Source organism: Capra hircus, chromosome 18 (assembly GCF_001704415.2).
Source record: "Capra hircus breed San Clemente chromosome 18, ASM170441v1, whole genome shotgun sequence".
In the NCBI taxonomy this organism is placed as follows: Eukaryota; Metazoa; Chordata; class Mammalia; order Artiodactyla; family Bovidae; genus Capra; species Capra hircus.
The window spans coordinates 63,807,538-63,823,650 of record NC_030825.1 but is presented as its reverse complement, the minus strand read 5'-3'; the positions used below and the strand labels follow the sequence as shown (position 1 = coordinate 63,823,650).

Here is a 16,113-nt window from a genome sequence, read left to right as displayed (position 1 = left end):
CCCACAGTCACATCAGTGTTTATTCTCCGCGAGCGGGTCCCACACAGACTGTGACGCCCTCCCCCTCGCCGCCCCTTGGAGTGGCCCGGGGCCGAGCCCCGCCTCCAGCCCGGCTCGACCAACCCTCGCCCAGCTCTGGGAGCTTCATTTGCATTTCCGGGAGCTGCGGCCCAATGGGAAGGCGGCACCCATCGCCCTCCCGAGGGGGCGGTTCTCCCTGTGGACTGCACCACTCTCGGGACCCGGCGACGGGGGGAGAAGGTGCGCCTGCCAAAGTCCCGAGGACAGAAGAGGGTGTCTCCGCTCAGCGCAGGGCGGCGAGGTCAGCGGAAGAGGGGGTTCTGGTCTTGGAAAAGGCCCAGCAGCCCGCTGTCGGGGCTGGGCTCCTTGATGAGCTTCTGGATCTGTAGCGGGAGTCAGGGGTTCCCGTTTCCACGACAGATCCATTTTCACCTCCCTCGCCAACCGCCCCCCCAACCCCCGGGCAGTAACTGGCCAAACTCACCGCCCCTCCCCTCAAGACTTCTGCTGGTGGTCTCCCTTTCACCACAGCTACCAGGGGTCGCGCCTGATTGTCGCCTGGGCCCACCTGGCCGGCTTCAACCACTGAAGGTGACTGACTGTCCTGGGGCTTCCTGTGTACAGCTGCTTCTTAAGTAATCTCCCCTCTCAACTCTCAGGTCCAGCCCACGCCTTGCGCCTCAACTCTGGAGGCACTTATGCAACTGCCTCTTCGATGCTGGTGGTCATTTGACCTTCCGCCCCCTCCCCCATCAGTGCACAGCCTGAGCCGCCGTGCTCATCCTGGAGCCTCTCTGGGCTGCCTTTTCATGCACTGCACCCACCAGCAAGTCCTCTCATGCTAACCTACAGAAATTACAAAATAAAAGTGAGCCAGGCCTGTAACCATGCTGCCTCCACCCTCGTTTCCCTCCTTCCTACCCCATGTCCATTAGCCACCCAGCACCACACACAGATCTGACAGTGTCCAGCTCCCGGGTGCAACCGCACCAGAACCTTTGGGAAGACTCTGCTCTGGCTCCTCCTTGCCCCCCTACCACCCTCCTCCTCCACCCTGAGCTCACCGAGCCCTGCTGTGGTTCCTTGAATAAGTCAAGCTTAGTCCCACGTTCAGGCTTCTGCCCTAGCTGTCCACTCTGCCAAGAATGCGTTTCGGATGACTGGTTGCTCACCGCCCCCACTCCAGGTCTTCACTTTAAGGCCACCCCCGGGGCCTCTGTGCTGCCGGCCCCCATCTCATCTCACACACCCCACAGATTGCCTCCCCAGCTCCTGGCTGCCATGTGAAACTGAATACAGATTGTCTTTTTCTGCGATTGCCCCTGGACCTGCCACACTGGCTGGCACACAGTAGGTGCTCAGTAAATGCTCAACAGACCTGATCTACAGGAGAAGGGGCAGACCTCAGAGGACTGGGATATTAGCATATTCCGTTACCCTAAGGGCCAAGGTGCGAAGCCGTGGCAACCCAGTCAGACCTGGGTACTGGGAAGGCCACTTGCGTGGTAGCTGTGGAGGCTGGACCTGAATCCAGACTGGAGGAGGAGGAGGGGTGCTGGCGAAGGGCCGGGGGGAGCCGTCGACAGGGTCCCCGTGGCTCCCTTCCATCTCCACCTCGCTCTAAAGTCCCCTTCTTCTAGGAAGCCTGTGGACTGCCCTCAGCAACCCGTCCTGGCACACCCAGCCCTCCCCTGCTTTCTCTGTCTCTACAGCCCTCAGGGCCAGCCGGCTTCTCTGCTTCAGGATGTATGGCAGTGTTGACCTGCAGTGTCCCCTGGGGGCGGCAGCTTGCTATGTTCCGGGATGTATTCTGCCACTGTACCGTGGGCGCTAGAAAGGCATTTGCTGTTTGAGTGGGAGAAGGGGGAGGTCGGGTGTAGGGGGATCTAGTACCTCCTTGAACTGAGGGTGGGCAGCATCGCCCATGAGCTGCAAAATGAGCCCCTCGCTGGTGGAGAGGAAGGCGCCGCTCTGGCGCATCCGCGACAACGCCACCAGCCGGTCCACCTGGCTGAGGGGGTGAGGGAGAGGGTGTCTCGGTCCGCACTGCAGGCCCAGACAGCTGGTGAACTCAGCAAGGATCCGCCCCCGGGTTCTCCCTGGGTGCCCCAAACCCAACCCACACGCACCTCACCCCTGAGAAGAGCTCACCTCCGGGAGGTACAGGCGTCCACCACCACGTGGACCTGCAGCCCGCGATCCAGGAGGTCCAGGGCCGTTTGCTGGGGGTGGAGAGAGGTCAGGACCACCCCAGCCAGGAATGACGGGGGCCAGGGTGGAGCTGAGGGCAGATCAGGGCAGGAGGGGTGGGGATTATAGCGGGATCCTCAGCAGGACGAAAGACCAGGGGTCCTGAGTGGAGGTGAAGATCCCAGGTCAGGAGGGGAGCCACAGGTCAGGAAGGAGAGCGTCCAGGGTTCTGGGTTTTCAGGTTGGGGAGGTCTCAGGTGGAGAGGAGGTCCCAAGGGTCAGTGGGGGTCTCACCAAGATGCAGGCTTGTGTCTCCAAGCCACAGAGGAGCACGGAGCGCAGCTGGGGCCGCGCATCCAGCTCCTGCTGCACCACGGGCACCATGCTGAAGCAGGTCTTGGAGTGCGGCTGCAGGCCCTGGGCGCCCAGCTCAGGCACCGTGGGGCCCAGGCCCTGGGGGTACTGCTCAGTCAGCACTGTCGGGACATTCAGCAGCCGGGCCACCTGGTGTGGGGGCACAGGAGCACAGGTCTGAGCCCAAAGAGGGGCTGCGGCCTGGACTCCTGGTCTGAGGGACGAGGGGCTGGGGCGCTGGACCCCCGGGTCTGAGGGAGGAGGCGTGGGGTCTGGACCCGGGCCTGAGGGAGCAGGGCTGTACCTTGAGCATGCGCGCAGCCACGGAGACGATCTGGCGGAAGTACACGACGTGGCGGAACTTCTCCTGCATGTCGCACAGGAAGAGCATGGAAGATCCGGGGAGGACGCGGCCCAACGCGGGCCTCGCAGCTGCCATGTCCTGGGAGTGCAGTTAGGCTCAGAGGGGGCTTCTCTGCATGTCCGGGGTCCACACACTCACCCCCTAGACTCCCCCTGTGACCCTCCCGCAGCCCCGGGGGAGACTGAGGCTCTGAAGGCACGGCCAGCCCGAGGCAAAGCTGCATTACCCCCCCCCCCCCCGGGCCTGTGATCCCCCAGGTCTGGATCCTGGAACTGATGCACAGATGGGGAGTCCTGGCTTGCATCTGCAGCTCCCCCCATCTCTGCATGTCACTCACTTATTTGTTAATTTATTTAGGAAGCAAAGGCCCTGCGGACCCAGTGCACCCAGCGGAGGGCAAGCCAGCTGACCCTTGCTCAAGGCAAGTTTCAGTGTCGGGAGTCCCACAGGTGTTTTTGGTTACTCTTTAAACTGAGCACATCTCCCACTGGAAATGTTTCCTACATGGAACATCTAAAGTTTAAAACCTAGTGGATGGCTAAAATGGTGAATCTTATGCTGTGGGAATTTTGTCTCGAAATACAAATGGAAGGGAAATTCCCTCAAAAATGAAACCACACTGCCTTACTTCATTGTGTAATTAATTACAGCTGTGGCCAGGGTGAGGCTTTCTGGGGAAGCTACTCTGTCTTGGCAGAGTTCTCCCAGAGAAAGTGGAGAGAGAGAAAGCAATCTTTTTGAAAACACACAGGTGACCCTGTTACCCCATCTTAGCTCTCCCCCAGGCCTCATGGCTTTTCTCTGCCTTCAACACTAAGAGGTACCGTCCCCCCACAAGGCGCTGGACTGCCACATCCCCCTTCAGGGCCTTTGCCCAGGCAGCTGCCTCCACCTGGAGCGCTCTCCTCACTCTGGTTCTGGGTGGTAACTCTCCAAGAGACGGAAGGACAGGGTCAGGAGCAGGTGGGGTGCTGGAATGTCCGTCTGTGAGGGGCGCCTGCAGGAGCTCCCCTTTGGGATGGTAGGAGTGTAAACTGCAGCAAGCACCCCCTAGGGAGAACCATGTGCCCACAGTTCTCAAAATTACAGATTCACAAACCCTGTGACCCAGGGAACTCATGCTAAGTGTTTAGCCTACGTGCATGCCTGCAGACATGCCTATGAAATGACCCATTATTCATTATGGGACAAGGTTATTCACTATAGACCCCTCCCTGAGCAAAAGAACAGAGATAAATCTAAACATGCACGGTTAGGGCACTGGTAACCACAAGGAAGATCTAAGTAACAATGTGGAGAAGTGTCTGAGAGATGTTAAGGAGGGGAGTGACAGGGGGGACAGACGCGACAAACACAGTGTGTAAACAGTGCTCCCATTTGTGCCAAAATGCAAGAAGGAAAAAAAAAAAGCCTACAAACTGCTGCAATCCGTATTTGCTCTCTGGCGAGCACGTAAGAACAGGCTTTTTCTGCACGGACAGGTCTCTGAGGGGCACAGTGTGAAGGATGTTTGACCACTGTGTGTATGACTCTGTTGCTCTTGAATTTTTGACAGTGTGTAAACAGGTTCTCCAGTCAGGTAAATATAATACAGTGAATACAACACAGTAAAACGTTTACATAAGGCAAGAACCCAGCCAAACCCATCGGTGGCATTAAAGTCATGATAATGATTGTCCTTGGGCAGCAGTGATGAAGGAGGGGCTGGGACTTCGCGTCGGGGGTGTTTGGTTTCTGCGTTTGTATGCTGTTCACATACTCTTTGTGAAGATACGTGAGCTGTGTATCTGTGATTTGTACTTTTCCCTACACGTGTAATAAACTTCCACAAGAAAGTTTTGAAAATAGAAAACGGGGAGGCCTCGCTGGCCGCCTGTGGGGCCGGACTGGAGGTGGAGGCCGGGAGGGCAGGGTCCAGTCCAGGCAGCGGGGACGGAGAGGAGGGGGCAGGCGGGCCTGGTTTCCAGTCGTCAAGAGGGTGGGCTAATTCCCTTGAAGAGCCCACCAGACTGAGGCAGAGGAGATGAAACACGTGGGGGCGGGGCCTGGCTGGAGACAGAGTTTGGGGGTGCTCTAGGGGAGGGTTGAGGATCCAGAACGCAGCTCAGGGCAGAGGAAGCCCGAGGCCGGGCGGGAGGGGCCACCTGCGGAGCGAATCGGTCTGTTGAGATCCCCCAGGTGGCCCGGGAGGAGTGCGTCCGCACTCAGCCTCGCTGGCTGTGTGACCCTCAAGTTTCACGCTCCGTCTGAGCCGGTTTCCTTCTTGGGGAAACAGCCGCCGCGCAAGGGTGATGCGGGCACTCGGCGCGGAGGGTGGAATCGGCCCTGGCCAGCCACTAGTGTCGGGCGCGGGCAGGAGTCCTGCCCCGGCCGCGTCCCCTCGGCTCCGGATGGCCCCGCGGAGCCTTGGTCCCCCCAGCGGCAGGCGGGGAGGTCGGTGCCCCCACAGCGCCGGCGGGGCCCTACTCGGAAGGCTCCGGAGGAAGCCGGGCCTGCCCTCCGCAGGTGAGGCCTGCAGTCACTCACCCGCTGCCGCCGGACTCGCGCAGCTCGACTCCTCGGGTAAGGTCCGCAGGCCGGGTCAACGTTTCTCACCTTCTGGACACGGAGCCCCACCCCGCGCCCTCCACGTCCCGCCTCCCAAGCCGATCCGCCCAATAGGCACTCGCCTAGCTCTGCTCCGCTCTGTTGGCAGCCAATCCGCGAACGCCGCTTCTTCCCACCCGCCTCGGGGAGGGGGGCCGTGGGCCAGGCTGTCCGTCTTGAGAGCTTGATTGGCCCGCCTTGGAGAAAGGCAGAGGGTCGGGCCAATGGAGAGTCGCGAAAGGCGTGCGTGGCGTGTCTAAAGGCGGAGCGGTGAGCCGGGTACAGAGAACTCGGGACTGCAGCCCTAGAGGTTGGTGGGTCGCGATCAGACCGACTGTCAAGTTCGAACGACAGCGGCGAAGGGCGCGAGGTGCGCGGCGCAGGGGCAGACCTTGGGTCCGAATCTGGCCCTTCTAGCTAGAGACAGAAATTTAGACCCACGGATTAAATCTTGGAATGTGAAGTCAAGTGGGCCTTTGAAAGCATCAGTACGAACAAAGCTAGTGGAGGTGATAGCATTCCAGTTGAGCTGTTTCAAATCCTGAAAGATGATGCTGTGAAAGTGCTGCACTCAATATGCCAGCAAATTTGGAAAAATTAGCAGTAGCCACAGGACTGGAAAAGGTCAGTTTTCAATCCAATCCCAAAGAAAGGCACTGCTAAAGAATGCTCAGACTACCGCACAATTGCACTCATCTCACATGCTAGTAAAGTCATGCTCAAAATTCTCCAAGCCAGGCTTCAGCAATACGTGAACCGTGAACTCCCTGATGTTCAAGCTGGTTTTAGAAAAGGCAGAGGAACCAGAGATCAAATTGCCAACATCCGCCGGATCATGGAAAAAGCAAGAGAGTTCCAGAAAAACATCTATTTCTGCTTCATTGACTATGCCAAAGACTTTGACTGTGTGGATCACAATAAACTGTGGAAAATTCTGAAAGAGATGGGAATACCAGACCACCTGACCTGCCTCTTGAGAAATCTGTATGCAGGTCAGGAAGCAACAGATAGAACTGGACATGGAACAACAGACTGGTTCCAAATAGGAAAAGGAGTACGTCAAGGCTGTATATTGTCACCCTGCTTATTTATCTTCTATGCAGAGTACATCATGAGAAACGCTGGGCTGGAAGAAGCACAAGCTGGAATCAAGATTGCCGGGAGAAATATCAATAACCTCAGATATGCAGATGACACCACCGTTATGGCAGAAAGTGAAGAGGAGCTAAAAAGCCTCTTGATGAAAGTGAAAGAGGAGAATGAAAAAGTTGGCTTAAAGCTCAACATTCAGAAAACTAAGATCATGGCAACCAGTCCCATCACATCATGTCAAATAGACGGGGAAACAGTGGAAACAGTGGCCAACTTTATTTTTTTTGGACTCCAAAATCACTGTGGATGGTGATTGCAGCCATGAAATTAAAAGACGTTTGCTCCTTGGAAGGAAAGTTATGACCAACCTAGACAGCATATTAAAAAGCAGAGATGTTACTTTGCCAACAAAGGTCTGTCTAGTCAAGGCTATGGTTTTTCCAGTAGTCATGTATGGATGTGAGAGTTGGACTATAAAGAAAGCTGAGTGCCAAAGAATTGATGCTTTTGAACTGTGGTGTTGAAGAAGACTCTTGAGAGTCCCTTGGGCTGCAAGGAGATCCAACCAGTCCATCCTAAAGGAGATCAGTCCTGGGTGTTCATTGGAGGGACTGATATTGAAACTGAAACTCCAGTACTTTGGCCACCTGATGCAGAGAGCTGACTCATTTGAAAAGACCCTAATGCTGGGAGGGATTGAGGGCAGGGGGAGAACAGAGGATGAGATGGTTGGATGATATCACTGATACAATGGACATGGGTTTGGGTGGACTCCGGGAGTAGGTAGGTGATGGACAGGGAGGCCTGGCGTGCTGTGGTTCACGGTGTCGCAAAGAATCGGACATGACTGAACGACTGAACTGAACTGAACTGAACTCCCAATTCACTGTCTGCCTTTTCAGCCCCTCAACTGCCCACCTGTCCGTCTTACACTCTCCCCCGGCTCACTCCGCTCCAGCCAGGCTGGCCCTCAACGTCCCACCGTCCCACCGTTGGGCCTTTGCACCAGCTGGTCCCTCTGCTTGAAACCCCAGACTTTTCACAGTAGCAGCTCCTTGTCATTGAAGGCCTTCCCTGACCACCTTGTATGAAGGAGTCCCCCAATCGGGTTGCTATCCGATCAATATTTTCTTCCCAGCACTAATACCAATCTGAAATTGGAAATTTATCTTGCCTTAAAAAAAAAAAAGTATGGATGTACTCATTTATTTTCAGTGCTCCCAACTTTACCCCCCACCCTGCCATGTCAACTCCACGAGGGCAGAGGTGTCTGTTTTATTCACTGCTGAATCCTCACACCCAGATCTGGGCCTGGTATGCAGTAGGCGCTCCGCAGTCTTTGGGAATAAACAATACGAGACCAGACATTAGGCAGAGCTGAGCCAGGGTGAGAGGGAGCCGAGGGGGACAGTCACCAAGGAGGTGGGGCTGAGCAGAAAGAAGGGAGAAGGTGAGGGAGGGAGAGAGCACCACCTCCCCCCATCCCAGAGGCTGAACTGGGGGCCCTGGACCTGGGAGACGACCCTTGAGGCCGAGGCTGGAGTCTGGGCTTGATTCCTGTGGCCAGAGGTTGCCAGGAAGGTCGCCAGGATGGGACAGGAGACTGCCCGGCAGGCAGCTGAGGAGCTGTCATGGCGGGGGCTCTGGTCCCTCTGGGAGCCTGGGCTGGGTTGTGATTGGATGTCACGGGAAGTAGGTCCCCCAGCCTGCAGGGGTACCCTGAGAAGGGCAGGCACAAGACACCTCCCACCTGACCCCATCAGAAGGCAAGAGCTCCTCCCCTCCCCCCAGGGAACGCGGGGGAGGGAGCAGGGGGTCGTAGAGCCGTGTGTCCTGCCTCAGGGCCGGCTGGCCTGGCACACAGAGGGACAGGTCAGATGGGGCTGAAGGACACGCCGGGGGGAGCGCAATGTCCTCAAAGAGGTCAAGGGTGGAGGTGTCCAGGGCAGCGAGACTCAGGCTAGGGCCAGCATGCAGTGCCTCGGTGGGCGCCACGGCACAGGCCACGCCCAGGAAGGGGGAGGGAGGTGGTGGGGGCGGCCTCTGGGGCGGCGGTCTTTGGGGAGGCGCCTCCTGGGACAGGATGCACAGGGCCAGGCGCTGGGTGGCAGCTTCGATCTTGGCAAACTGCCTGCAGAAAGAGCCGGGCGTTACAGGGGTGACCGCGAAGAAATCCCCTCCCGTCTGCCATCCCTGGAGTGACGTGTCTCTTCTCTCCCTCCCCATTTGTCTTTAAGCTACTGTCTCTGCCCTGGGTCCGTTTCCTTGAGTCTCGCAGTTCAGTGTCTCTAACCCCATCCATGGGCTTTCCTGGTGGCTCAGATGGTAAAGAATCTGCCTGCAATGTAGGAGACACAGGTTCGATCCCCGGGTGGGGAAGATTTCCCTGGAGAAGGAAATGGCAACCCACTCCAGTATTCTTGCCTGGGAAATCCCATAGACAGAGGAGCTTGGCCGGCTACTGTCCGTGGGGTTGCAGAGTCGGACAGGACTGATCAACTGACCCTTTGTTTCAGTTTCAACCCCATCCATAGGGAAGCTATGAACAGCTGTGGGGCTTGCGCATTGCGCAGAGCAGCACGTGCCGTCCAACACTGTGCGCACTTGAAAGTGTTTGTTTATGTTTGCCGGTGCTGGGTCTGTCGCTGTGAGGGCTTTCCCTCCTTGGGAAAGCTAGTCGGGGTGTGCGGGCTGCTCATCGCGGTGGCTTCTCTGGTTGCAGAGCACGGGCTCTAGGGTGCACGGGCTTCAGTAGCTGCAGCGTGAGGCTCGTTGTCAGTCATGTCTGACTGTTTGGGACCCCATGGGCTGTAGCCCACCAGGCTGCTCTGTCCATGGAATTCTCCAGACAAGAATACTGGAGTGGGTTGCCATTTCCTTCTCCAGGGGAATCTTCCCGACCCAGGGACTGAACCCAGGTTGCCTGCATCGCAGGCAGATTCTTTACCACTGAGCCATCAGGGAAGCCCCAGGGCCTCAAAACAGGACTGCATTTGGAGATGGAGTGCCTAGAGAGGTGATTAAGTCAAAATGACATAATCAGGGTGGTTCCTAACCCAGGAGGAGGAGATTCGGACACGCCGAGGAAGGACCACAGGAGAAGCCGCGGAGGAGGGCTCTCTCCGCCAGCACCTTGGTCATGAGGTTGTCCTCAATGCCCGGCCCGGTCTGTCATGTTTGATCGTGGCTGTTCCAGCAGATGAATGGAAAAACATGGTGTTGAACAAAAGCAATGAGACTTAGCCCATGCGTGCTGCTGCTGCTGCTGCAGCTAAGTCGCTTCAGTCGTGTCCGACTCTGTGCGACCCCACAGACGGCAGCCCGCCAGGCTCCCCTGTCCCTGGGATTCTCCAGGCAAGAATATTGGAGTGGGTTGCCATTTCCTTCTCCAATGCATGAAAGTGAAAAGTGAAAGTGAAGTCGCTCAGTCGTGTCCGACTCTTTGCGACTCCATGGACTGCAGCCGACCAGGTTCCTCTGTCCATGGGATTTTCCAGGCAAGAGTACTGAAGTTGGTTGCCATTGCCTTCTCCCAGTCGGTGCGTGACACCATAGAAATAAAGTTCAAAACCAGGCTAACTCGATCAACAGGGAGAGATGTCAGCATGGCGACTCATGGGAAGGAGATCCCACCAGGATCTCTGGGGGCAAGAAATGCCCTGTTCTTGGATCTGAATGTTGATTTTATCAGCGGGTCCCCTTTGGGAAAAAAAATTCATTAACCTCCGCGCGGATGATTCATGCTTTTTTTTTTTTTTTTTTTGGTATTGTTAAACCTGCAGGGAAAGGTTTATTTAAAAATGTATCCGTTGAAACTTCCCTGGTAGTCCAGTGACTAAGACAGCACGCTGGGTCACTGATCAGGGAAGACCCCACATGCCCTGGAAAAAGTAAGCCAGAGCAGCACAACTGGTGCCTCTGCAGAAGTCCGTGCTCCCCAAGGAGAGAAGCCACCTCAACGAGAAACCCACGCGCACACCTAGAGAGGAGCCCTGCTGGCCACAACTAGAGAAACCCACACAGCCGCGAAGATAAATAAAAGTTAATTAATTAATTTGAGAATATATCTGACGGGACTTCCCCGGTGGTCGAGTGGCTAAGACACCATGCTTCCAAAGCCGGGGCCCCGGGTTCGATCCCTGGTTGGGGAGCTAGACTCCCTGCACACCCGTGCCGCGGGGCGCAACTGAGACCCAGAGCTGTCGGATAAATAATCAATCAAACTTTCAATAAAAGAACTGCTGCGTCAGACAACCGTCTTTCGACCTTTCTGCAAGTTTGAAAATTTTCACACGGAGTTAAACAATCTCTAGCGTGGGTGCAGGGGGATCCGGGGGGAGCGGGGCCTGAGGGGACCCAGAGAAAGGAGGGCGTGGGTGGGGAGACAGCGGAGCTCACCCCTGCCCTGGATCTTGTCGGGCCGCGCCTGCGTGCCCAGGGGGATGTGCTCACTGTGGGCGGCCCGGGCCTCGGGGAGCCTGGGGCAGAGACGCCGTGGAGGTGGGGACGTCTGTGCTGTGGAAGCTGGCCCTGGGGGGCGGGGAGGACAGGCAGGGAGCTTCGGGGAGTGCCCAGCAGCGGCATCGCCACGGGGTCCAGGCTGGGGGCGGGCTGAAGGTGGGGAGGGGTCCTTGAGCAGTTGGTGAGGAGGCTGGCTCTGGAACATGGGGCGGACCGTGTCTGGGAGCAGGTGGGTCTTCCATCCTGGGGTCCCTGGGGGAAGGCCGCTTGCGGCAGGGAAGAAGCGGTTAGGCTGGGCGGCTCCCACTCATTCATGTGTGGTCCAGGATCTCCTGGGGCGAGTCCCCGGAGCCACCCACTTCCAGAAAATCAGGAGCTTGGGCAAGTCGTTTTACTGCTCTGTGCCTCAGTTTCCTCATCTGAAAAGGGAGGACTGTGAGAGCACCCGCCTCCTGGGGCTGCTGTCAGCGATTCCTGAGCTTATGCTCACTGTAAGGGGCATCAGAGGCTAAAACGAAAGCGCTTAGAACAGTGCCACGGAGAAGCCGATGGCAGCCACTCCAGTGCTCTTGCCGGGAAAGCCCCGGGACGGGGGAGCCTGGTGGGCTGCAGCCATGGGGCCGCTAAGATCAGACACGACTGAGCAACCTCACTTTCACTTTTTACTTTCATGCATTGGAGCAGGAAATGGCAACCCACTCCAGTGTTCTTGCCTGGAGAATCCCAGGGACAGGGGAGCCTGGTGGGCTGCCGTCTATGGGGTCCCACAGAGTCGGACACGACTGAAGCGACTTAGCAGCAGCAGCAGCAGCAGAGTGCCAGGCACATGGGAAGTGCCCGATAGGTTTTAGCTCCCATCGCCACCACCCTCATCCTTACCATCACCTCAGCCTCATCACCATCACCATCGCCACCCTCACCATCACCACCCTCACCACCCTCACCATCACCACCCTCACCTTGGTGGTGAGTTGGAGTGGGGTGTGAATGGTGGTGATGGTGATGGTGGTGATGGTGGTGAGGTGTGGTGATGGTGGTGATGGTGATGGTGGTGATGGATGGTGATGGTGGTGATGGTGGTGGTGGATGGTGGTGATGGGTTGTGTGAGGGTGGTGATGGTGGTGATGGTGGTGAGGTGATGGTGGTGATGGTGATTAGGTGTGAGGTGGTGATGGTGGTGAGGGTGGTGAGGGTGGTGATGGTGGTGATGGTGGTGATGGTGATGGTGGTGAGGGTGGTGAGGGTGGTGAGGGTGGTGAGGGTGGTGAGGGTGGTGAGGGTGGTGATGGTGAGGGTGGTGATGGTGATGGTGGTGATGGTGATGGTGGTGAGGGTGGTGAGGGTGAGGGTGGTGAGGGTGGTGAGGGTGGTGATGGTGGTGAGGGTGGTGATGGTGAGGGTGGTGATGGTGATGGTGGTGATGGTGGTGATGGTGATGGTGGTGAGGGTGGTGATGGTGGTGATGATGGTGAGGGTGAGGGTGGTGAGGGTGGGGAGGGTGGCAATGGTGATGGTGATGGTGATGGTGAGGGTGGTGACGGTGGTGAGGGTGGTGACGGTGGTGAGGGTGGTGATGGTGATGGTGGTGATGGTGAGGGCGGGGAGGGTGGTGATGGTGATGGTGAGGGTGGTGATGGTGGTGATGGTGAGGGTGGTGATGGTGGTGAGGGTGGTGAGGGTGAGGGTGGTGATGGTGAGGGTGGTGAGGGTGGTGATGGTGAGGGTGGTGAGGGTGGTGAGGGTGGTGAGGGTGGTGAGGGTGAGGGTGGTGATGGTGGTGGAGGAGCGGTGAGGGTGGTGATGGTGAGGGCGGTGAGGGTGGTGATGGTGAGGGTGGTGAGGGTGGTGATGGTGAGGGTGGTGATGGTGAGGGTGGTGATGGTGGTGAGGGCGGTGAGGGTGGTGATGGTGAGGGCGGTGAGGGTGGTGATGGTGAGGGTGGTGAGGGTGGTGATGGTGAGGGTGGTGAGGGTGGTGATGGTGAGGGTGGCGATGGTGATGGTGATGAGGCTGAGGTGATGGTAAGGATGAGGGTGGTGGCGATGGGAGCTAAAACCTATCGGGCACTTCCATGTGCCTGGCACTCTGCTGCTGCGCGCTGCTGGCTGCTAAGTCGCTTCAGTCGTGTCCGACTCTGTGGCGACCCCATAGACGGCAGCCCACCAGGCTCCCCTGTCCCTGGGATTCTCCAGCAAGAACACTGAGGTGGGTTGCCATTTCCTGCTCCAATGCATGAAAGTAAAAAGTGAAAGTGAGGTTGCTCAGTCGTGTCTGATCTTAGCGGCCCCATGGCTGCAGCCCACCAGGCTCCCCCGTCCCGGGGCTTTCCCGGCAAGAGCACTGGAGTGGCTGCCATCGGCTTCTCCGTGGCACTGTTCTAAGCGCTTTCGTTTTAGCTCTGATGCCCCTTACAGTGAGCATAAGCTCAGGAATCGCTGACAGCAGCCCAGGAGGCGGGTGCTCTCACAGTCCTCCCTTTTCAGATGAGGAAACTGAGGCACAGAGCAGTAAAACGACTTGCCCAAGCTCCTGATTTTCTGGAAGTGGGTGGCTCCGGGACTCGCCCCAGGAGATTGCCTGGACCACACATGAATGAGTGGGAGCCGCCCAGCCTAACCGCTTCTTCCCTGCCGCAAGCGGCCTTCCCCCAGGGACCCCAGGATGGAAGACCCACCTGCTCCCAGACACGGTCCGCCCCATGTTCCAGAGCCAGCCTCCTCACCAACTGCTCAAGGACCCCTCCCCACCTTCAGCCCGCCCCCAGCCTGGACCCCGTGGCGATGCCGCTGCTGGGCACTCCCCGAAGCTCCCTGCCTGTCCTCCCCGCCCCCCAGGGCCAGCTTCCACAGCACAGACGTCCCCACCTCCACGGCGTCTCTGCCCCAGGCTCCCCGAGGCCCGGGCCGCCCACAGTGAGCACATCCCCCTGGGCACGCAGGCGCGGCCGCGACAAGATCCAGGGCAGGGGTGAGCTCCGCTGTCTCCCCACCCACGCCCTCCTTTCTCTGGGTCCCCTCAGGCCCCGCTCCCCCCGGATCCCCCTGCACCCACGCTAGAGATTGTTTAACTCCGTGTGAAAATTTTCAAACTTGCAGAAGGTCGAAAGACGGTTGTCTGACGCAGCAGTTCTTTTATTGAAAGTTTGATATGAATTATTTATTTACCGACAGCTCTGGGGTCTCAGTTGCGCCCGCGCGGCAACGGGTGTGCAGGGAGTCTAGCTCCCCAACCAGGGATCGAACCCGGGGCCCCGGCTTTGGAAGCATATGGTGTCTTAGCCATCGCACCACCGGGGAAGTCCCGTCAGATATATTCTCAAATTAATTAATTAACTTTTATTTATCTTCGCGGCTGTGTGGGTTTCTCTAGTTGTGGCCAGCAGGGCTCCTCTCTAGGTGTGCGCGCGTGGGTTTCTCGTTGAGGTGGCTTCTCTCCTTGGGAGCAGCGGACTTCTGCAGAGGCCACCAGTTGTGCTGCTCTGGCTTACTTTTTCCAAGGGCATGTGGGGTCTTCCCTGATCAGTGACCCAGCGTGCTGTCTTAGTCACTGGACTACCAGGGAAGTTTCAACGGATATACATTTTAATAAACCTTTCCCGTGCAGGTTTATACAATAACAAAAAAAAAAAAAAAAGCATGAATCATCCGCGCGGAGGTTAATGAATTTTTTTTCCCAAAGGGGACCCGCTGATAAAATCAACATTCAGATCCAAGAACAGGGCATTCTTGCCCCCAGAGATCCTGGTGGGGATCTCCTTCCCATGAGTCGCCATGCTGACATCTCTCCCTGTTGATCGATGTTAGCCTGGTTTTGAACTTTATTTCTATGGTGTCACGCACCGACTTGGGAGAAGGCAATGGCAACCAACTTCAGTACTCTTGCCTGGAAAATCCCATGGACAGAGAACCTGGTCGGCTGCAGTCCATGGAGTCGCAAAGAGTCGGACACGACTGAGCGACTTCACTTTCACTTTTCACTTTCATGCATTGGAGAAGGAAATGGCAACCCACTCCAATATTCTTGCCTGGAGAATCCCAGGCACAGGGAGCCTGGCGGGCTCCGTCTGTGGGGTCGCACAGAGTCGGACACGACTGAAGCGACTTAGCTGCAGCAGGCAGCAGCAGCACGCATTGGGCTAAGTCTCATTGCTTTGTGTTCAAACACCATGTTTTTCCATTCATCTGCTGGAACAGCCACGATCAAACATGACAGACCGGGCCGGGCATTGAGGACAACCTCATGACAAGGTGCTGGCGGAGAGAGCCCTCCTCCGCGGCTTCTCCTGTGGTCCTTCCTCAGCGTGTCCGAATCTCCTCCTCCTGGGTTAGGAACCACCCTGATTATGTCATTTTGACTTAATCACCTCTCTAGGCACTCCATCTCCAAATGCAGTCCTGTTTTTGAGGCCCTGGGGCTTCCCTGATGGCTCAGTGGTAAAGAATCTGCCTGCGATGCAGGCAACCTGGGTTCAGTCCCCTGGTCAGGGAAGATTCCCCTGGAGAAGGAAATGGCAACCACTCCAGTATTCTTGTCTGGAGAATTCCATGGACAGAGCAGCCTGGTGGGCTACAGCCCATGGGGTCCCAAACAGTCAGACATGACTGACAACGAGCCTCACGCTGCAGCTACTGAAGCCCGTGCACCCTAGAGCCCGTGCTCTGCAACCAGAGAAGCCACCGCGATGAGCCAGCCCGCACACCCCGACTAGCTTTCCAAGGAGGGGAAAGCCCTCACAGCGACAGACCCAGCACCGGCAAACATAAACAAACACTTTTCAAGTGCGCACAGTGTTGGACGGCACGTGCTGCTCTGCGCAAGTGCGGCAAGCCCCACAGCTGTTCATAGCTTCCTATGGATGGGGTTGAAACTGAAACAAAGGGTCAGTTGATCAGTCCTGTCGACTCTAGCAACCGCACGACAGTAGCCGGCAAGCATCCTCTGCCGCTGGGTCGCGTTTCCTTGAGTCTCGCAGTTCAGTGTCTCTAACCGCCATCCATGGGCTTTCCTGGTGGCTCAGATGGTAAAGAATCTGCCTGCAATGTAG

The 16,113-nt window shown here is 57.3% G+C and overlaps 1 protein-coding gene across 1 annotated transcript; it reads right to left on the bottom strand.

Annotated features, from left to right (window-relative positions):
* ISOC2 (isochorismatase domain containing 2) lies at positions 3-5,576 on the bottom strand. Its single transcript, XM_018063065.1, has 6 exons — positions 5,456-5,576; positions 2,870-3,007; positions 2,506-2,715; positions 2,173-2,243; positions 1,915-2,032; positions 3-404 (listed from the first exon to the last, which is right to left on the bottom strand). Exons 2-6 carry the CDS (start codon positions 3,002-3,004, stop codon positions 324-326), a joined length of 615 nt encoding a protein of 204 aa, XP_017918554.1. The 5' UTR covers positions 3,005-3,007; positions 5,456-5,576; the 3' UTR covers positions 3-323.

What these genes read in the sequence shown, in the direction of transcription:
- ISOC2 (XM_018063065.1), bottom strand. Translation starts at nt 3,004, where the DNA reads ATGGCAGCTGCGAGGCCCGCGTTGGGCCGCGTCCTCCCCGGATCTTCC. An exon ending in TGGCTGCGCGCATGCTCAAG is followed by an intron (nt 2,716 to 2,869) that starts GTACAGCCCTGC and finishes CCCCCACACCAG; the next exon opens with GTGGCCCGGCTGCTGAATGT. An exon ending in AGACACAAGCCTGCATCTTG is followed by an intron (nt 2,244 to 2,505) that starts GTGAGACCCCCA and finishes CTCCACCCCCAG; the next exon opens with CAAACGGCCCTGGACCTCCT.